This window comes from Aegilops tauschii, chromosome 6 (genome assembly GCF_002575655.3).
Source record: "Aegilops tauschii subsp. strangulata cultivar AL8/78 chromosome 6, Aet v6.0, whole genome shotgun sequence".
NCBI classification, from domain to species: Eukaryota; Viridiplantae; Streptophyta; class Magnoliopsida; order Poales; family Poaceae; genus Aegilops; species Aegilops tauschii.
This window is the reverse complement of record NC_053040.3, coordinates 398,412,318-398,435,339: the sequence shown is the minus strand read 5'-3', so window position 1 is coordinate 398,435,339 and position 23,022 is coordinate 398,412,318. Positions and strand designations below refer to the sequence as shown.

General features: G+C 44.8%; 1 protein-coding gene across 2 annotated transcripts; it reads left to right on the top strand.

Annotated features, from left to right (window-relative positions):
* Positions 1-17,947: 17,947 nt before the first annotated feature.
* On the top strand, positions 17,948-22,790 carry LOC109743260 (large ribosomal subunit protein eL28y-like). 2 transcript variants are annotated; one of them, XM_073502153.1, is made up of 8 exons: positions 17,948-18,637; positions 19,388-19,513; positions 19,599-19,703; positions 20,320-20,374; positions 20,868-21,024; positions 21,114-21,278; positions 22,033-22,185; positions 22,507-22,790. In XM_073502153.1, coding segments are annotated over exons 3-7 (390 nt in total). In that variant the 5' UTR covers positions 17,948-18,637; positions 19,388-19,513; positions 19,599-19,701; the 3' UTR covers positions 22,044-22,185; positions 22,507-22,790. The 2 variants fall into 2 exon arrangements, with proteins under 2 accessions (XP_073358254.1, XP_040248662.2); XM_040392728.3 differs by having other exon boundaries at positions 21,114-22,185.
* Positions 22,791-23,022: the final 232 nt, after the last annotated feature.

Sequence of the window (23,022 nt, the reverse complement as noted above, 5' to 3'; positions counted from 1 at the left end):
AAATAATGATTCCTCCACCTGACAGCTAGGACCCACCGGAAGGGCCTCTGTATTTTGTGAAAAACGTTCCCATCGCTGACAGGTCGGACCCACCAGCTATATCTTCGCACGCAAGGAAGTGCCTCCTTATTACGCACAAAAAAAATGAATACCCCCTGCTAGCTGGGACCCACAATAGTGGGAGGCTGACTTGTGGGCCAACTAAGTTGACGGGGACAGAGGGCTTTGTCAACTTAGTCAATATAAACGATTCTAGCTCTAGTGACCGTACGATGTCCATCCAACGGCCGTAGTGCTTCTTCAACCTCTGGTCTTCTTGCTCCAGCCGCCCAAAGCAGCGCCGGTCGTGCCTCGTGCTCCTGCCTCCCATGGCCGGTTGCGATGCGGCGGAGGCCTCACCGCCCCCTACTACTCCCACCGCTGGCCAGGCCATCCCTCTACTCACCCACACCCCCTGTTATTCTGCGGCGACGGTAGCCTCACACCGCAGCGAACCAATGAACCCTCGTACTCCTCTACGCGTGGGCATCCACTGCCGCGTCTTCCCCGGCTCCGCGTCGTCCCCTTCCTAGGCCTCACCGTCGTCCACCGCCCTGGTGCTCTCGGCGCGACGTGGTCAACGTGATCAAGGAAAGGCTTCCATCGGACGTGGACTGTACATGGAGAGGCTAACAGCTGGGCCCACGGCCGCAGCAAGGAAGTGCCTCCTTATTACACGCAAAATAATTATTCCTCCACCTAACAGTGGGGACCCACCGGACGGGCCACCGTATTTTGCACAAAAAAAAAACGTTTCCCCTTGACTGCTGGGACCCACCAGCTACATCTTCGCACGCAAGGAAGTGCGTCCGGGCAAAAAAAATGATTCACCCCCTGACTGCTGGGACCCACCAGCTACATCTTCGCACGCAAGGAAGTGCCTGACAGTCGGGACCCACCTGGTCGAAGCGTACGTAGCGTTGTCATTCTGGTCGCGAACGTGTACGTACATACTGGTCGATGTAGAGGTGCGCACGTGTCGTAGTAGAGGCGCGCACGTAGCATGTACACGTATGTACAACGGCCAGTGTGCAAGAAAGAAAATACGGCAACGTACGTACATACGGGCAGGGTCTCGAACGCCTACTCGCGCATACGTACGGCCAGGGCTCGTGTACATGGCTGGGTCAGAACGGAGAAACAGCATCGTCGCCGTGTTCATGGGGAGGCAACGGATTGCGTCGTGTTCATCGGGAGGCAACGGAACACGTGGGAGCCAACCGCCTTGGACGGAATAGCCGATGGAAACGAGGCCTGGCATACCGCAGAACGGAGGAAACGGCCTTGTGTTTGACCGGCCACGTTCGAAATGGGATCCTGTTCATCGGGAGGGGTCGGGCGTACTGAAAAATGGAGGAAACGGACCTCCTACGGTCGAAACGGGGGTCCTGTTGATCGGGAGGGGTGTGGCGTACCGCAAAACGTAGGAAACGGACTTGTGTTGGAGCGCTACGGTCGAAACGGGGGTCCTGTTCATCAGGAGGGGTGTGGCGTACCGCAAAACGGGACTCCACGGGATACTGTTCATCTCCACCGTCAACCCCCTCCAGCCTCCACGGGCTACTGTTCATCCACCGTCGACCTCCTCCAGCCGCCACCTGCGACTGTTCATCCACGTGCTCCTGCTCATCCAGCCTCCATCGCGCGCTACTCCACCAGCTACTGTTCAACCAGCCCTCTCCACGGGCTCCTGTTCAACCACCCCTCCACGGGCTACTGTTCATCCAGCCCTCCACCATCTACTGTTCATCCTTCCCTCCACAGGGTGGTCTTGTTCATCCTGCCCTCCACTGGGTCCTGTTCATCCAGCCCCAACCGGCTCGATCGATCGGGGTCCTGTTCATCCAGAGGCAACACCACGGGGTCCTGTTCATCCACCCCCACCGGGAACTGTTCATCCAACCCCCCAGCAACGCTCACTGTTCATCCAGAGGCAGCATCGATCGGCTTCAGTTAGCAGCAGTAGCGAAGGAATCGCTCGATCGGGTTCAGTTAACAGCCATCGATCGATCGCTCGGGTTCAGTAACGCATAGCCTGCAGTGCAATCGCTCGGGTTCAGTTAGAGCCCAACGCCTCGCACCCACGCGCGTGCGTGTACGAGAGAAACGCGCATCGCTCGGCCCCGACCACCCACCGTAACTGGGAACACCCTGATATTTTCCTCGCCCTCACTTCTACCACGGTTTTTTCCATCATGTACGACCCAAAGAATGTCATGCAGCTGCGTCTCCGGCCCGCCCAGGACGAAAAGCCCATTTTCTGTCATGATTTTTTGTCATATAAGTAGAACCCCACCACATCTATGATGATACCTTGTTTTGTCACAATTATCGTCATAGAAGTGTCATAAGTATGACAGAAAAGATTTTCGTTCAGCCCAAAATGTCACGGATGTGTCTTTTCTTTCTAGTGTGTCCACCTGGAACTTCTTTTTTGCTGTTCAACATGTCCGTCCATGAGAAATCTCTTGTTGAAAAACTTACGCCTCATGGACAATAGTAACCTCGCATTCAACAGGAAGAATGTGACAAAGCTTCTGTTTGCCTGGTTGGATGCATATCCTTCCATCGTTATTGTCCTCAAACGAATGTCATGAGAACTGAGAAAATCCTGGTGCTTATTACGCCACCGATTGGATATATGTTTTTCTCTAGGTGTTAGTGCCTAAGTAGACATGAAGATTGAAAACAGTTAAGGTCTGAAAAAAGAGTATGTCAAAAGAGCGACAGTTGAACGTTAATTCTAGTACAATATATATGGGCTTTCAATGTGCATGAAATCATCACCTTTATATATAAATTCTCCAGAGATCGAAAGCATCGCAGCAAGCCCATAATTATGTTCAGATCAAAACTAAACATTCGGATATATAAGATCTTGACAGAATCCAGCAGCATTGATAGGCCATCCATGGACGAACTCTTCATTGAGCATATAACATAATATTAGTACCCAAAGTGTACTCCAAGATGATATAAAACTTATGCGCACAAATGAAAAATGCAGCTTATGATTACAAATGTGTAAATGATAATATACAGTACCTGAAAAAGTGAGGAGCTAGACACCAACTTGTTGTGATCATTAAACGGATCACTAATTACACCCAAGGTCTCCAGTTTGGGCACGGAGACGACAGTTATTTGCGAAGGTTTATAACAATAATGAAGGAGCAACCTTTGAAGTGAAGGGGCATCTTTGATGATGAGCTGTTGTCCTTCAAAACAAATTCCAATGCTTTTAAGGTGAGGCAACTTTATTTGGAGACAACTAATAGCTATTCCCAAAACAATCAGCAAGCTCTCCAGGGCAGGGTAACTGGAGTGGATGATGATGTGGAGTGAGGCCTCCAACAAATAAACCACCACAAGCAAAAGTTTTTTTAGCAGTGGGAGTTGAAGCATTGTAGTAGATCGTCTGGTAGATGGCACCAGGAGAAGGTGGCGGTGTGAAGAGAGGAGGAAAACCACGAGATGGACAATGGTGGTGTGGGCACAAATTCTTGGTGTTCGGTTCGTGGTATGAAACTTTCGTGGTAATGGTAGAACCCAAACTGCTGGAGTTTTTCGAATTCAGGGGATGTCAGCCAAGCATCCACCATGCAGGGTACGGAGAGCAGGTAGCGTGTCGGGATGCTGAGGAATTGAACGGGGACCTGCTGTTGAGAGGAGACGATGGCCGCGAGGAGATCAAATTCAGGAAGGATAGATATCTGACAACAGTCGAGATTGAGGGGCGCGGTGCGCCATAGAGGGCGCCACCGAGTTGAGAGGACTTGTGTGCGGCAGCAATCCTTGGTTGGGAGAAGCGAGATGATCTCCCCAAGGATGTCGTCCGGGATATCGCTAATGCGGTCCACCAGAGATTCTATGGGTTCCTCAGATCTGGGTGGGGGGCTCATCGCTTCTCCCCGCGCTGCCGGGTGCGGGATCTACAATCGGCGTCGCCGCTGGTGGGAGCCTCATCTTCTTGGCGCTGGGGCCAGACGACTCCATTTTCCTTCTGGGTGTTGTGCCGAGCTCGTGGGTTTGAGCAGAGTAGCCAGTGACGAGCCTAGTGGCAGTGCGAGTGGGGAAGAAGGAGGGCTGGGGTTTTCGGTAGGAGTGGAAGAAGAGGAGCAGGCGTTTTCTGTATGAGTGAGGAAGAAGGTGAGCGGGGGTTTTCTGTACGAGTGAGGAAGATGGGGAGGGGGAATTGGGGGGCAACGGAAGCAGGAGAGTCCAACGAGCTGCAGTATAAGTGGAAGCGAGGAGGAAGGAGGGTTTTTCTGGGATCGCCCCCTCTTCAAGAAATATGGGCTTCTCCTCGCAAAAAACAAAAACAAATGGGATTTAAGATGGATAGGCTTTTGCATCGGCCCAGTCGGCTGCCCGTGTTTCATACTGGAGGGCCTTAACACTAGAGGCAGCCCATTTGAGACACTCTACAGCTCTCCAGCTTATTGCCCATTCAAAATAAAATAAGAGACGCCTCCAGCTTAATTATGGCTCCTCATCGGTAACATTTTTCAACTTGAAAAAAAGTTATATCTCCTTTTCGGGCCGGCTTGGCATCCACCAAATTAGAGGATGGTGTACTGCATGCAGACAGTCACACTAGTCGTAGCGCGGCAAAATGAGGGGTCAAATAACATACCCACAATATACATAGATTAACTGGGATTGTGAGGGATTAGATCATGTACAAGCCAAATTCCCCTCCATTCCTCTCCAAACCCCTTGGGAGGAGGTTGAACCGAACAAGGCCTAAGACTAACCACACTGGGAGCAACTTAATTCCATACGGTATCATAATATGATATTCAACCCTCTCTTTCTTCATCTAATTCTACGCCACCTCATCAAATTTGCCTAGTTGGCATGCATGATACTACTTATGATACTCCCATTACAACCAGCCTGGTAGAATCAATATACCTAATCTAAATGGTCGCCGCCCGATCTCTTTGTCCTTCTCCAGCATCCGGCTGAAGAAGAATCGTGCAAGACACCGGCTGTTTTCGCCGGCGTCGCCTCGGCAGTAGCCTTCATGGGATACCAACGGCGGCGTCCTCCCGTGTTCTACTTCTCCACGATGATGGCGGCAGGCGGGGACGTGCTGGCCGTTACCTCGTCGACATCCGCGTAGCCGCATCACGTCGTTGCCATCCGCGGCGGCTTCTTTCTCTGCCTGCATGGCGTGGCTATGTGTGCGTCGATGGCGGATGGTGCAGTCGCAGGCACTGGAGGCGCTGTACGACGCGGCGGCGTCAAGGGCAGCGACGATGCCCGTGCCGCCGTGCTCACCGACAAGCCGACATGGAGCAAGTCGGCACACTTCCTCAAGTTGTATTGGAGCGGCCAGCTGCGGAACCACGCACTGGCTTAATGCGGCAACTACCTTCGACGGGTTAGGTGAGGTAGGTGGAGCAGCGAGCTGCCTCGCTCGTAACTGCCGGGCTCGGCGGGCCACCTAGACGACTTTTATGTCAGAGAACTGCTCTTCCTGCTCGTCGGATGCCGCCGAAAGAGTGGAGAAAATGGTGGAATGAGGAGCTTGGCCGGCGTACTGCTCTTGAATGGACGTGTGTGGACGGAGTGGGTTTCTTGCATTCCACGCGGGTTTCTCTATCTCTACTCTTATAAAAACAGAGTTGGTGATGATGGTGTGCCTACCATCCTGCAATTTAGGCCGTCCGATTTATATCTCACAGATAGGAAGGAAACTATCATAATTTTGCAAAAAGAGATACCCACACCCCTCTCCGCATTTGCAAATAACGCCTTCCCTCATTCATCCTTTTCTCCCACAAGATAAACTACTCATACAAATGCATCTTCATGTTCCGTGCAACGCATGGGCATCTTGCTAGTAAATGTAGGTTTTTGAATGCGGCGAGGAGGCGGGTACAGCTGGGAGTGTAGTGGGCGGCGCCCTCGGCCGGTGTGCCGCTTCAAATAGTGGATGCAGTGAGAGGCCGCGTCTGCCCTTACCCCCTTGACCGTGGACCTTGACCATGTACGTCCGGCTTTGAGGACATTATCCTTGACAGTGTATGCCATCTTGTGTCCAGATCTGAGATGCCACGTGTACCAGATGAATGAATCCAAGTTCGACCACCATGATGCTAGGTGCGAGCCGAGGAACACTGTTGGAGACACCCCCTCATAATTTTCCTACAATGGTCGTTTGATTCATAGGATAGAATGCTATAGGATTTTTTTCCTATGAAATCGCGTGTTAATTGGCAATCTAGCATCCACTCCAACTTTTTTTCACTTCCTTTGTTTTTCCTGTGTCAAACACTCTGGTTTTTTAGGGGAACACTATGTTAATGCTATGGGATTCAAGTGGACATGCCACTCCAATCCTTTAATTTTCCTATTCCTACGTTTTATGTTCCTACGAAGAGAGTACTTGCTCTAAATGATGTGCCGCTGCAAGAGCCGCCTATATTAATTAACCATGCTCTAAAAAGATGGACCGACTTTGGCTATAGTATACTGTACTAGGTTAGTAGTTGACCTTGCGCTTGGCTCTTCGCCTCTTCTGGAAGTCGAACAATAATTATGGTACTACAGTAGTACTTTTGGCAATCTAACACCAAATGAACTGCTGCACGTCCACCGCTTGTAAGCAAAAGTTTCTCCTCATACTGCGAGTCACCGCGCACGCGTTGGCGAGGGAGAAGGCGTAGTAAGCAAGCTTCTCGTCATTTTGCGAGTTGAAGGGACACATCAAACTTATTTAGTACTCTCTCCAAAAAGGGCCGACCATGTCCATGGCTACCATCCCGTGCTCCGTCATTGAGTACATGCACTATTCACGTGCCATCGAGGAGAAAAAATATTGCGTAGTAGGTGCCATCGAAGTGCACGACTCACTTACGCACTACTTATCTGATTATCTCAATTTTCTTGCATGACACGTGCACCTTGATGCTAGATGTCCCACGTGTTGGAAAAAGGATGAACAAAGCTCATGTCAAAAAAAAGTGGAAGAACATAGATTCCCGACGACCGAGAAGGGGCAAGGAACCTCGCGGTGGAGCGTTTGCACCCATAATATGTTATATTATTCAGCGATATAAAATCAACCAAATCTCTCCACATTCCTATACCATTCTATAGTGTGAGAATAACTTTGAATGTTACCTCTGTGGGACACCTAGTTATAGTATATCCAGCAGCCCGTATCGCTTCTCGCTCCTCATCCTTATAGCCTACCAACTGTACCTTATATACACTTGCTCTTTGAGCAAAGGCCTCCCTAAGCACGCATTAATTTCCTGGGCATGCTTCTTTCTACTCAATGTTGCGTGCACTTTGAGCATGTTGGCAACTTCACTGCTAGCTTGCTGGCTCATCTTGCAATTGACGCTAACGCATTGCAACACTCCTGCAAGGCCCAGAGGTTAATTTGAGAACAAGTACCTCGAGGTCAATTTGACACACATGCCTTATAGGTGGACATAAGTCATATCACTTTTTTTGGAAAGATGTCCTTAAGTAACACGATATACCTTCTTTCAAGCCAATTAACATGTGTTTAAAAAACAAATATTATCAAAAAGTAACGCGATAGACCTTCGATTAACATATGTTCAAAAAACAAGTACGACTGCAAGACCCAGAGGTTAATTTGAGAACAAGTACCTCGCGGTTAATTTTACAGACATGCCTTATAGGTTGACAGAAGTCATATCACTTTTTTGGCAAGATGTCGTGAAGTAACACGATAGACCTTCTTTCAAGCCAATTAACATGTGTTCAAAAAACTTTATCAAAAAGTAACGCGATAGACCTTCGATTAACATGTGTTCAAAAAACAAGTACTCCTACAAGACCCAGAGGTTAATTTGAGAACAAGTACCTCGAGGTTAATTTGACAGACATTCCTTATAGGTTGACGAAAGTCATATCACTTTTTTGGAAAGATGTCATGAAGTAACACGATAGACCTTCCTTCAAGCCAATTAACATGTGTTCAAAAAACAAAAAAATATCAAAAAGTAACGCGATAGACCTTCGATTAACATGTGTTCAAAAAACAAAAAATGTCAAAAATTACAAAACAAAGACCTCGAGGTTCAACTAATAGGCCGGAGCACTGTATACATTTAAGCCAACTAAACGTTTATAGTAACCCATCCCATTAGTTTAACATCGAGTCCACTTCCCATTCGGTCACCCATTTGATGACTACTCCAGCCTCATCACAGTTAACTTGGGAGTTCTATTGGATGAGCAATCGGTAGGGGCTGGTCCTTGCCGATATAGGAAGGCTCTTTGCATAGTGGGTAGTAACATAACTGTGGTGACATGCAAATCTTCATTTATTAGGTTATAGACTCATATTGCATTAGGACATGTGATGTTACAGTAACTAGCTAAGTTACTCAAACTACCTCTCTCCTCATTAACTCATTGCCACATAAGCAAATTTGCTGAGTTGGACTCGATGTTACTCCTGAAGTTACTCCCACTGTGGCTGGTCTTATAGTATAACCGAACTCTTTGAGCAAAGGGACTCCCTAAGCACGCATTAATTTCCTAGGCATGCTTCTTTCTACTCAATGTTGCGTGCACTTTGAGCATGTTGGCAACTCCACTGCTAGCTTGGTGGCTCATCTTGCAATTGACGCCGACAGATTGCAGCACTCCGGCAAGGCCCAGAGATTAATTTTAGAACAAGTACCTCGAGGATAATTTAACAGACATGACTCATAAGTTGACAGAGGTCATATCACCTTTTTTGGAAATATGTCATAAAGTAATGCGATAGACCTTCTTTCAAGTCAATTAGCATGTGTTCAAAAACAAAAATTATTAAAAAGTAACGCGATAGACCTTTGATTAAACTGTGTTCAAAAAACAAAAAAAAACAAAAATTACAAAACAACGACCTCGATATTAACTAGATGGATGGGTCACTCCAAAGGTTTATTATAAACCTTTTGCAGTGACCCATCAATCTAGTTAATATCGAGTACACTTCCCACTCGGTCACCCATCTCATGACTACTCCAGCCTCAGCACAGTTAACTTGGGAGTTCTGTTAGATGAGCTATCGGTAGGGAAGTGATGTCTACTATGCAACTTTATTCTTGTAGACACGTGTTGGGCCTCCAAGCACAGAGTTTTGTAGGACAGTGGAAAATTTCCCTCAAGTGGATGACCTAAGGTTTATGAATCCGTGGGAGGTGTAGGATGAAGATGGTCTCTCTCAAACAACCCTGCAACCAAATAATAAAAAGTCTCTTGTGTCCCCAACGCACCAAATACAACGGGAATTTTTATAGGTGCACTAGTTCGGCGAAGAGATGGTAATAAAACCGTAGTAATGATAGTAGATATTGATTTTTGTGATAGGAACAATAAAAAAACAGCAAGGTAGCCAGTAACAAAACTGAGCACAAACAGTATTGCAATGCTTGAAAATGAGACCTAGGGTCCGTACTTTCACTAGTGCAACCTCTCAACAATGCTAATATAATTGGATCATATAACCATCCCTCAAAGTGCGATGAAGAATCACTCCGAAGTTCCTATCTAGCGGAGAACATAAGAAGAAATTGTTTGTAGGGTATGAAACCACCTCGAAGCTATTCTTTCCGATCAATCTATCCAAGACTTCGTACTAAAATAACACCAAATAATTTCAGATTCATAATACTCAGTCCAACACAAAGAACCTCAAAGAGTGCCCCAAGATTTCTACCAAAGAAACAAAGACAAGAACATGCATCAACCCCTATGCATAGATTACCCCAATGTCACCTTGGGAATCCGCGAGTTGAGTGCCAAAACATATATCAAGTGAATCAAAACGATACCCCATTGTCACCATGAGTATTTCATATGCAAGACATATATCAAGTGCTCTCAAATCCGTAAAAGTATTCAAACCGATAAAACGAAATCTCAAAGGGAAAACTCAATTCATCACAAGATAGAGAGGGGAAAACACCATATGATCCGACTATATTAACAAAGCCCGCGATACATCAAGATCGTGACATCTCAAGAACACAAGAGAGAGAGAGAGAGATTAAACACATAGCTACTGGTATAAACCCTCAGCCCCGAGGGTGGACTACTCCCTCCTCATCATGGCGGTCGTCGGGATGATGAAGATGGCCACCGGTGATGATTTCCCCCTCCGACAGGGTGCCGGAACAGGGTCTAGGTTGGATCTCGTGAATACAGAGGCCTTGCGACGGTGGAACTTCTGATCTAGGGCTGCCCCCAGGGTTTTTGGAATATTTTGTGATTTATAGGGCCAAGAGGGGTGCGGGAGGCCACCGAGGTGGGCACAACCCACCTGGGCGCGCCTGGGCCCCCAAGCGCGCCTTGGTGGGTTGTGCCCCCCTCGGGGCAACCCCCAGATGCTATTCTAGCGCGCTGGATGTCTTCTGGTCCAGAAAAAATCCACAAAAAGTTTTGCGGTGTTTGGACTCTGTTTGATATTGATTTCATGCGATGTAAAAAACAAGCAAAAAAACAGCAACTGGCACTGGGCACTGGGTCAATAGGTTAGTCCCAAAAAATGATATAAAGTTGCTATAAAATGATTGTAAAACATCCAAGAATGATAATATGACAACATGGATACTTCATAAATTATAGATATGTTGGAGACGTATCAAGAAGCTGATCCTTGCTGATATAGGATGCCTCTTCATATCCTTTATGACGTACCCGGATGACCGCCTGTTGCTGCCCAATGGCCAATGCCATGTCCCCCACGAATGTAGAAGCTTCCCTCCCTCGTCTAGCTGGTTCGCGCGTTTTCCCCTATTTTTTGCCGCCTGTCCGCCTATAGAACCGCCTTGTGCCGACCAATTCCTCTCCAAGCACCTAGGGAGGCAGTTGAGCCAAACAAGTCTAACTTGTTTCTAGTGGGTACATTGACGTGGCATCGAAAGGGTGTGATAGCTGACTCTAGCAAAATAATTGACTACCACGTTTGCATACATGAGCATGGGGCCCACTTGTCAGCGTGCTAGACCGAGGAAGGAACGCAAGAAAAAATGGAGCACGGAAGGGTGCAAATCGATTGGCTCACGTGTGATGACCACTGGAGCAATCCACTCAGATTATACTACGTTAAAAAATTCATGCAAACGCGGTCGGTTATACTGTGAGTAGGTGATCGTGCGCTTGGCTCTTCGCCTCTTCCGGAAGTCGAACAATGATGATGGTACTACGGTATAGATACTTCTTGCAATCTGACACCGAATGAACTGCTGCACGTCCACCTCTTGTATTAAGCGCACTATCGTAAAGCAAAATCTTCTCCTCGTCCTGCGAGCCACCGCGCGCGCGTGAGCGAGGGAGAGGTCGTACTAGTAAGCAAAGCTTCTCCTCATTTTCGAGTTGACGGGACACATCAAAAGTAGTGTATTAGTCTCCAAAAAGGGCTGACCATGTCCATGGCTACCATCCCGTGCTTCATCATTCAGTGTGTGCATGATTCACGTTCCATTGAGAAAATAATGTTACGTACTCTCGTTTCAAAAAAAAGGTGCATACGTGCCATCGAATAGAATAACTTAATTTATAAAAAACGTGCCACCGCGTCATGATCGAACTTTGATTCGTCCACGTGTGGTTCCCATGAACAACTACTACACTCGCCAAATTATCTAGTGAGCTACCTCTTCGTACAGAAATGAGCTCACCGTGTACCCGCGCGTCAGTTATAGGGAAAGAGGCAAAGAGTACCTGCGTCGGTGCCTGCACCTCTTCTTTTCGTGCTCGTATTCCTTTTTTTGGGTGATTCGTGCATGTACTCCACCTACGTTCGTGACCATTGGTGAGTCTCTTCTACTATACTTAACTCCATTTTCTTGCATGACAAATGGACCTAGATGCTGGATGTCCCACGTGTCGGCAAAACTTAGAAGAACGCTTTCCGACGACCGAGAAGGAGCAAGAAACCTCACGGTGGAGCATCTGGACTCTTTATATTTTTATTCGGTGATATAAAATCTACCCAATCTTCTCCACAGTAGACTGGAAGAGTCTGAAACACGGCAGCCCAGTGTAGTTACGTCATACATGGCCAACCCACACTATCACCATATTTCTTGGCCTCCGTGCGACACCTAGCTCTAGTAATCCACCAGCCCGTATCGCTTCTCGATCCTCGTGTCTCAAAGTGCGGCGGGCTGGCGATTTTGCCGTCTATTGAGGTCGGTTAACTCATCACATGTTAGTGACATGCCAAGAGCATTCTAAAAAATTTACTGTACTCTATTGTTATGCCAAGAAGAGGAAGCACTTTGACCGACAGACCAAACAGACGTGCCGTGCCGTGAGTGGGTCCAGTTTCTCATTTTGAACTTGTTTGGTGTAGTAGTAACACTTGGTTTGACTATTGATAAGATTTTATGTAGGGCCTAATGTATTCTTCGAGTTCCCTTTGACTATTGATAAGATTTTATATAATTTGAAAATTATATCATTCGAAGAACCTTTCATGTTCTGTTTCCAAAAAAAGATCCTTTCACGTACGAATTTAATGGTATGCTTTGAGCAACTTGCATGTCCTATACTGCTCTTGTTTGGATACTCTAACTTAGCTAGAGGTTAGACTAACTCATGACTAACCCTGAACTAACTCTAGCCAACGAGGTGTTTGGATGACAGGGTTAGATTGACAATAAATGCACTTTATGGAGAGTGAAAATTGATTTTTCAGTGGGCCCCACGAGAACTAGCTCCAATTAGCACCACTTGGCTGGTGGGATAGAGAGAGAAAAGTGATTTTTCAGTGGGCCCAATGAGAACTATCTCCAATTAGCACCTCTTGGGTGGGATAGTTTTTTTGGTGGGTTTGGTGCAACTTGCTCCAATTTAACCCTCGTGTTTGGATACTTTAGGGCTATTTGAGTCCCAACTAGCTCAAACTAGCTCTAACCCATGGATCCAAACAAGCCCAAAGTTAGTCTCGGAAAACACATTAAGCCCTATATACATGGACAGACGGAGTACATGATACTAGCAAACGCTCACCATTAGTAGTAGTTCATTTTTTGGTTCGATTTTTGATTCAGCTGCTGTGTTGCTACCGTCCAATATTCGCATATGGTTGTTTCTAGAATAGAAAAGGAGGTAGTACTTATTGTGGGAAAGGTGAAGTGATGGTTGCTTCACCTATTACTCTGGGAATATTGGAGTACCAGCGGATTCAACGAAGAGAGAAATGATGTTGCTTCGTCCGAGCAACTTACTGTGGCAAAGGTGGGGCTCTGTGATTTGACTGCTCACTAGTCATTATTACTGCGGCGCAATAACCGTGGTGAATCTTGCCTGCAGTTGTGCACTCAATATTGTTGCATGGCAGGTGGACCCGGATGAAGGATGTCCCACATGTTAGCGAAACAAAGTTGAATTGTTTCTGGCATCGCTATCAATCCATCAGGATTTGTTTATATGTACACATAATTTTCCAGCATAATGAAATTGTACTGTGATGCTATGAAGGTTTCAACTTTGGTTCCCGCAGGAAAAAAAAGGTTTCAACTTAGGATTCATGTGTCCTCTTGCCTCAAGATTGTCTCATTACAACATTCCATCAAATACAAATGAAACTACCATGGCTGCTAATGCATCTCAATGGTTCGCAGATCAGCGCCGATATTCACATCACAACTGAAGACAAAGTTGTGAGAAGGTGTACAAATAAAGAAAAAAAATATAATTGATCGATGTTGTTCATAGGCATGGCTCCATTTCCCGGGCACAGTGTTCATTGGTTGTTAGCTAGTTTCACCCAGCTTTGTAGCCAAAAAAGAGGTGTATGGAGGACATCACAATCCGATCATTTTGTCCAACTCCACTAAAATCGAGTTGATCATCCCTGTTTGCAAATATATTCAGTCAGTGTGATTACAATAATAGTGGAACTAGATGATGAAACATAACACACACAAATAGAAGCTGATCACCTCTGTGATCTATCTTTAGGACTAACTACTTGTTGGAGGAGATTAGGCACGGAGTTGGATGAGGAGGATAGCAAAACCAATCTCCCTTTCTGCGGTCCAACAGAAATGTAAAAACATTGCCCGTGTGACATTTTGGCAGAACTGCACAAAACACTCTTAAGAAAAAAAGTGATTTGTGCAGTTCACCAAAAGGTCGCAATAGAAACGAGGTGGAATGGATAGCCCTGTTTGCAAAAGGAGGTAGAAAGGAAATAGTTACTGCCCAATAACACGAGTTGAAGACACATAGCCGACAAAAAAGAAGCATTCCATGTAATAAGGGACAACATGGTGGTTTATCAAAACCGGTTTGAGGACAAGATTGCAAGATGGAACGTATGCCGGCCTAGATACATTTTAAGCAAACAACTAAAGAGGATCCACATGCAGCGACGTGGGAAGATGGGCAGTGGAGCAAGGCCGGTCGGGATATCTGGGGCACTACAAGAAATATGTCAACTAGTGACCTTCTGTCAGTGACCCTGGAAGAATTGGTCATAGATCTATGACCATTTGAGACCAATTGGTCAAAAGCTGTTCAGGGGGCTCCAAACCCTAAACCATTGCGACCATTTTGGTCAGAATGGTCGTAATTTCCATACACGAAATGGTCATAAAGCAAACAGCGCTGGTCGCTGCCTTATTTCTAGTTGTTAACGACCAATATAGATGGTCATAGCCTTGTAAATTATGGTGGGTTGTGATGACCAGGCGCCATCTCATCAGTTTTGCCTATGTGTCATGTCCATGTGTCAATTTTTGCCCTAGGTTGTGAAGCAACCTATATTTATGTTATTCCAAAAATTCCCAAAAAATTCTCATAAATTGTTTGGATCATATCTTCATCAAATATGTCAAAAACCTTCCTTCCCTAGTTCAAAAATAACTCAACATTATTCATTTTCCTATTCTGTTCAGAGCAGCACTTTGTGAAGGAAGTGTTATTTATATATTCTTGATTTCCCTAAAAATTTGTGAAGACATTCTTCTTAGTATATGATCATCCTCAGCCAAAACTCACGCCCATTGGCCATGTGCATTTCCCGTACGGCTAATCAAACACTTGGCTGCTAATTCATCTTTGAGCATAGTTCGGTCTCCTCATGAGAATCTTATGTTGTAATTTTCTTCCTAGCACCTACCTGGGGAGTGCCCAACCCACTAGACATGCCTAGGCCGCCCAGAACGCATGGCAACACCACGGTCACACGGTGACCACGCGGCGGGCATGCGAGCTTATGCGCTTTAGAGTTGGGGCCCTCGGCCACCGTCCAAACCTCAATGTCTCGCCATAAAACCATGTATTTTTGACTAAATAGATACTTATTTACCTAGAAATGATTTTTGGAAAAATTAAGACCAAACCATGAGGCAGCTGCAGTTCAAATTTAACCCGCTTCCAGCTGAATCGGCGGGAATTTGTCTTTTTCACCAGAGGTGGGTCAAAACTTTTGACACCCAACCATTTTGTCAATTGTGCATTAAATATGGCCTAGTATTTTATAAAATTGATTAGGTCCAATTTTGCAACAAATATATGGTAGGTCCTTCACAAAAAAACTCATTTCGGGCACTCGAAAAATGGAAAATGTATTTTCCGTAAAAAGAAAATGAAAACTCCCTTAGGCAACATTGTTTGGAATTCCAAGATTGATCATTTGAACAAACTATGCCATGAATGTGGCCATAAGATTGATCATTTGGCTTGAAAGACATGAATCTTCACGCATGATAGCTCATTTCTGAGAACACTTTTTTAAAATAATTTCCGTATTACAAGTTTATTATTTTTCCTGGAAACTTGGTCACATATAATGACACAATGCGAAGGTTTTCCAATTTTTTGATATTTTTTGAATTTTTTATGCCTGTTTCAAAATGCGGTCAAAACGGCGGGCTTGACCATTCCTAGCTAGTGGTTGAATCTTAGATTTTTTTTGTGTTTCTCTGATTAAATAGATACTTATGTACCTATAAATGATTTTTGAAAAAAATTAAGAGCAAACTATGAGGCAGCCGCAGTTCAAATTTGACCCGCTTCCAACTGAATCGGCAGAAATTTGTCTTTTTCATGAGAGGTGGATAAAAGCTTTTGAAACCCAACCATTTGGTCAATTGTGCATTAAATATGTCCTAGTATTTTAGAAAATTTATTTGGTACAATTTTACAACAAATATTTGGTAGGTCATTCACAAAAAAACTCATTTTGGGCACTCGAAAAATGGAAAATGAATTTTTCGTTCAAAGAAAATGAAAACTTCCTTAGGCAACATTGTTTGTCATTCCAATATGCACCCTTGTGCACAATATGAGATCATTTGAACAAACTATGTCATGAATGTGGCCATAAGATTGATCATTTGGCTTGAAAGCAATGAATCTTCACACTTGATAGCTCGTTTCCGAGAACACTTTTTTAAAAGAATTGTCGTATTACAAGTTTATAATTTTTCCTGCTGACTTGGTCACATATAATGACGCAATGCGAAGGTTTTCCAATTTCTTGATTTTTTTTGAATTTTTTATGCCCGTTTCAAAATGCGGTCAAAACGGCGGGAATGACCGTTCCTTGCTAGTGGTTGAATCTTGGATTTTTTTGGTATTTCTCTGCTTAAATACATACTTATGTACCTAGAAATGATTTTTGGAAAAAATAAAGAGCAAACTACGAGGTAGATACAGTTCAAATTTGACCCGCTTTCAACTGAATCGGCGGAAATTTGTCTTTTTCACGAGAGGTGGATCAAAACTTTTTACACCCAACCATTTGGTCAACTGTGCATTAAATCTGTCCTACTATTTTAGAAAATTGACTTGGTACAATTTTTCAACAAATATATGGTAGGTCCTTCACAAAAAACTCATTTTGGGCACTCGAAAAATGGAAAATGAATTTTTCGTCCAAAGAAAATGAAAACTTCCTTAAGCAACATTGTTTGTCATTCCAATATGCACCCTTGTGCACAATATGAGATCATTTGAACAAACTATGCCATGAATGTGCCCATAAGATTGAGCATTTGGTTTGAAAGCCATTCATCTTCACACTTGATAGCTCGTTTCTGAGAACACTTTTTTAAAATAATCGCTGTATTACAAGTTTATAATTTTTGCTGGTAACTTGGTCACATATAATGACACAATGCGAAGGTTTTCCAATTTTTTGATTTTTTTTTGAATTTTTTATGCCCGTTTCAAAATGCGGTCAAAACAGCGGGCATGACCGTTCCTAGCTAGTGGTTGAATCTTGGAATTTTTTTGGTGTTTCTCTGATTAAATAGATACTTATGTACCTAGAAATGATTTTTGGAAAAAATAAAGAGCAAACTATAAGGCAGTTGCAGTTCAAACTTGACCCGCTTCCAACTGGATTGGCGGAAATTCGTCTTTTTCACCAGAGGTGGATCAAAACTTTTTACACCCAACCATTTGATTAATTGTGTATTAAACATGGCCTAATATTTTAGAAAATTGATTTGATCCAATTTTGCAACAAATATATGGTAGGTCCTTCACGAAAAAACTCATTTTGAGCACTCAAAAATTGGAAAATGTTTTTTTGCCAAAAACTCATTTCTCACGACACCTTTTAAAAGTTATTTATCTTATTTCTTGTTTGTTATTTTTCCTGAAAACTTGTTCACATTTGGTGACACAATGAGAAGGTTTTGCATTTTCTTTTTGCATTTTTCAGGTCATAAAATAGCTGACATGATTTTAACACATTAATTTTAGGCAACTATGACCTATTTAGATGGTCATAACATCATACTGCATCCTGATTGGTCCGTGGACATCTCACGCGGATCACGCATCATACGGCGTCGGATGCTCGCGGATCCAACGGCCGTCCTCAACCCTTCCACACCAACCCTGAAACCCTAACTGGTCATTTTCCATGCACCCCACCCGCCTCCTTTCTTTCCCACATCCATCCATCGATCCCCTTCCATCTTCTCGCTTAGCTTCAGTCTTCTGTCGTCGTCCTCCCCATCTCACATCTGCATCGCGCCGCCCCTCCTTCCAATCCCGTCCGGCGTTGCCGCACCCCACACCCGTTGCTGCCCCCACTCCTCTAGTGCCATCGTCTAGCCACTCCAGCGCCGCCTCCCTCCCCATCGACCAGCGCCTCACTGGTCGTCCAGCGCCGCCACCACGCCTCCAACGCCAGTCTCCCACCCCACCGAGCGCCGAGCCCTCGCCATCCAGCACCGCCCACCTCCCCATCAAGCACCTCCCCATCAAGCGCCGCCAAGATTCCGGGAGAGACCCCCGCCGCGATGCCGAGAAGGTGGCAGGTCTGGGGCCGGCCCGGCGGTAGCCAAGTCTGGGTCCCCGCCCCCGACCCTGATGCGCCGCCCCCGCCACCGCCCGCCGCAGCCCCGCCTCTTCCTCCGCCGGGGCACGCCGCGGGGACAGCCGCCGCTTCATTCGAGGACGCGCCGGTCAAAGGTTCCCCCCCCATAGTGCTCTCATCTCGGCGTGGATTCCTTCCTAAAAATGGTGATGGATACTGACTTGACTGGCGCCTCTCCTGCGTCGTCATTTCTCCGATCCAAAACCCTAGGCCGGGGTGCTGCCGACGGATGCCGCATCGAGTCCATGGCCGACCTCCTCGTCCAAGGTACGGCCTCCTCCCTTCACCTCTTCTATTTGGTCCTTGTCTGTGTGAGCACGCGTGTGCCCCTACCTACATCCTCAACTATTGAAATGGCTGCGCGCGTGCTCAAGCATCTCTAACCGATCCCTATATGGCCTCTTATCTTTAACTCCTCAAATTTGCTCCTCTATAAATTAGTGGTTCCTAGCTGAATCCTTAAACTTAACTCCTTAAAAAAATTAAACACAAATCCATGCGAATTTGATTCAAACTAGTCCATCAAACATGATTTGAACTCGATTCAGACTAGTAGCATAAACTATATTACTACATAAATTTAAATGATATCTAAACTAAAATTGCATAAAAACTAGAACATGTTGTAGTGTCCCTTGCTGTCAAAAACTCGGTGGTGGTGAAATGATGGTGATAGGATTTGTTTTCGGCTTTATGGGCATAGTCCACACTCTGGAATGCTACACCGTTGAAGTTTAAATGAATTGTGCAAAAAAAATTGTTGTCTTCTATTTTACTGGTGTCTATTCTTGTCATGTATAATTGCCATTTAGTACAGAAGGATGCAGGCTTGGAATTCTATCGTTTGATTAAATGAATCAAAACCTGAAGGAGATCTAGATTATCAGTAGAATCACATAGTTGTAATTACCCAGGTGTGCTTGAATAAAATGGCGCTCATTTGCATCATTGTATTTATGCAGAGTTTTAAGAAGAATTCGGGTACGAACGCACTGACCTATACTTGTACATGTGCAGCTGAGGAACCTCCTGTGGGCTACTTCCAAGCATGATGTGTACGTCATGCAAAACTATTCTGTGAGGCACTGGTGGTCCTTACTCAGGAGAGGAAAAGAAGTGCTCAACGTGGCATGCCCAAATCAGGTGATCTACCACAGAGCGATGTGATAGTCCTGCATCATCGGAATGCCAGTCAATCTCTGATCCACTGTGCGACCACACTGTTCAGGATATGCGGGGAGGTCGGCCCTTGTCCAGGGTGAAGATCAGCACCATGACGGTGAAAGACAACCTCCTGGCGGCTGGTGGTTTCCATGGGGAGCTGATCTGCAATGTAAGGAGGCCGGAGTAGGCACGCAGTGCACACACAAAGCATTTTTTCTGTGTTGAGAACATGTAGAAATGGAGAGTTGTAGCTTGACACTTAGGTATTTATTATTTTGTTAGTACCTTGGGAGTGAATTCTAGCAGCGAAGCCTCTTCATTTTGAGCAGCGATAGCCTGATTGGTAAACTAGTGCTTTGTGTGTGCTAGTACCTCACAATGTCATCCTTGTATATGCACAGATGAAATTATTCACCCCGCCATTGTCATTGTTTCCTAATCGAGTACAACAAACCTCCTATGGTTTTTTGTGCAAAATAAGTGTGAAACATTGTAGTGCTAACCCAACATGTACCTAAAATTTCTGATGTGTATTTCCTTTGATTCCCTAGGCTTAACCTGGAAGCTATAATAACTTTGAATCGGTCTGTGGGAAATTGGGCACATTGGGTTGGTAAATATAGAACTGTAGAGATGTAGAACTAAAGCGTGGTACTTAGCTATTTAAGTTGTTGGTACTTGGTAGTACCTACACAGTGAAGTCTAGTTGATTCAGGAAAACTTGACTTGAGATTTTCTTTCTTATGATTTACTGATGAAACCTTGATTGTTGAATCTTGATGTAGGCATCCCACCGCCGATCCATATCCATATCAGCTGCGTCATCGGTTCCGCACACAGGTCAACATGCCCTGTTTATATGAATTGTTTTGTATCTAGTGACTAGTTGTCACACTGATTAAAATCTCCGCGCAATGAGCAAGTAATCAGTGGCCGTGAAGCAACGTTTATAATATTTGTATCCTACCATGCAAAGAAGTAATACTTGACTGCTCGCTAGCAAGATTTCAATCATAATCTGTGCATACTTGTTTATGATATTTGTGTGCCCATGTAAAACGTATGTGGTTCGTCCTAGGCTAGATCCCAACCCGCGTTAGATCTGCACACTATGATTTCCTCTTGCCAGTGAGTACTTGTCAGTAGTCGATGGGACTCTCAAGCTTCACTGCTGCTTCTGTTGTATATTTTTTGTAACCATGTTTCTACTTGCAATCAGCATACAATTTTGCGTCAAATGGTTAAATGTTTCCACATTTTGTAGGATTAGTGCATCCTGTTGCTTGTTGCTAGCTGTAGGATCTGACTTTTGGTTGTTGTTTTGGTGATGTAGGCCAAGGGAATGACTACCGTTCCAGGGTCTCCGGTCTGGGAGCTCGTGAAGAAGAACAACTACTTCTTGATCAAGCAGTTCGGCAACAGCAACACCAAGGTGCAGTTCAGCAAGGAGCCAAACAACCTCTACAATATCCAGTCCTACAAGTTCTCGGGTCCGTAGCTCTTTGCACTGTTTTTAACCCTTTTGTTTGCAAGTGTCTCTGCAAGGAGCTAACTTGTTGTGGGGCTGATGTGGTTTCAGGCTTGGCGAACAGCAAGACCATGGAGGTCCAGCCATCAGCGGGAGAGGACAAGGCTGTTGTCCTGTCCACGACCAAGACCAAGAAGCAGAACACCCCTGCCAAGCTCCAGCACAAGACTCTGATGCGCAAGGAGTTCCGCAAGATGGCCATCTGTCAAGAACTAGGTATTAACTCTAGAGTTTTGTACTTGAATTGCCCTTATGCTTGGCTTCTAAGCTACAACTGTAAGTCACGGCTTGTCTCTGCTTCCTCCGTGAGTTCAGAGTTGTGGCATGGCATGCTTGATTTTTTGGTGGACTTGTGTCCCTGATGATGCACCGCTGTTGCACTACCAACCATCAGATGCAGTAGCTGCTCCTGCTTGCTACTCCGCTGCCGCCGCTCGTTGTTTTGCTACTGCTCCTGCTAGTTAGGCACTGCTGCTGCCCCTAAGCACTGCTCGTAGATGCTGCTACTTGCCGCTGTTGATTCCTCCTATAGCCTGGCATCTGCCATTTTAACTTCATGCTGATGTAACATGTGAATCTGTTGGTCCTGCTTATTGTCTTTAAAGAAGTCAATGTACCTACATTATTTTGTGCTCTGTTATTATCTTTGCTTAGTATCAGTTGTGTCTCTTGGAGAGACACTCCTACCTTTTCTGACTTGAGTTGTTAACTATTGTTCCATACTTCTGTTAGCTACAATAAAAAATCTTTGAATTTGGTACTGCATTAGTTTTTACTACTGCTTACATAGAGAGTATTTGCTACTACTAAAACAGCGATTTTGTATGCACTGCTACCTGATGAGTGCTTTCTTTGTAATATTTCACCTTGGCATGCATATGTTTGTTCGGTTTGAACTTTGCATGACATGATATAATTATTTCCAGTGTTTTTCTCAACTTATTTTCATTGACACTTGATATATACTTAGCTTGTACTTGAAGCTGGGGGTTAATGTGGTGATTTTGTTCTACTTGGATGCATTGGTACCCCCATAATCGAGCACATGGATGCAATGGCAAGAAGATCATGGCTGTGCGCATCATCAAGCACACCACGGAGATAATCGACCTCCTCACCGATGGTAACTCAATCTAGATCATCACTTTATACTCTCCTACCTTTGTGATGTTAGTATACTTTTGCTGACTATGCAATGTGACTTACAATTCCTAGCTGTGCATGATGTAGACTGTTGACTGTAGTGTGGTACACTTCCTGGGGCATTGTAATGCCTTACCAAGTAGCAATTGCATGAAGGTCCACAACACAAAAACTATGTGTAATGGATCCATGACTTATAATCTGTACGCGAATACCATGTGTAATGACTGTTATTTTTTGCATCGTCTGAACATTTTTTTGCTGCTGTATTGTTTCTCACTCATGATTGATCTACTGCCAGGTGAAGGTTTTCAAATGTTGAAGAAGGAGGATAATAGGAACTTCTATGATGTCTTGTCATCTATTTTCTTTTCTTTGCTGTAGAATAGTTTTGTTTGGCACTTACTGGTTCCTTGGACATAAAGATATGTACTGCTAGAATGAATGCATGTAAAGATATTTTGAGCTCCTATAATATTCCATGTTGCTTTGAAAATGTATCGGAACTAGGCTAGGCCCAAGATAACTTGTAGTGTGATGTGTTGTAATGTCAATGGCATAATAAAAGAAGTTGGATTGGATCAATTATTTCGGCCCAGCCTAAGATATATTGAACAATTATTTCTGAGGGGAAAACTTGAGAGGCCCAGCAAAGAAATGGCCTAGCAAAAACAAGACAAAAAATCTGTCAAAAGGGATAGGCCAAGAAATTTAAAAGGCCGAATTACTGGGCCTGGCCCATGTAGCTAGCAAAAATTAACAAAAATATATATTAAAAAGGCTGAATTAATGGGCTCGGCCCATCTAAAGAACTGAA

Excerpts from the sequence above, each read along its gene's own strand:
- LOC109743260 (XM_040392728.3), top strand. Across the intron at positions 20,375-20,867 it reads GTCATCGGTTCCGCACACAG|GCCAAGGGAATGACTACCGT; the intron begins GTCAACATGCCC and ends TTGGTGATGTAG. Across the intron at positions 21,025-21,113 it reads CCAGTCCTACAAGTTCTCGG|GCTTGGCGAACAGCAAGACC; the intron begins GTCCGTAGCTCT and ends ATGTGGTTTCAG.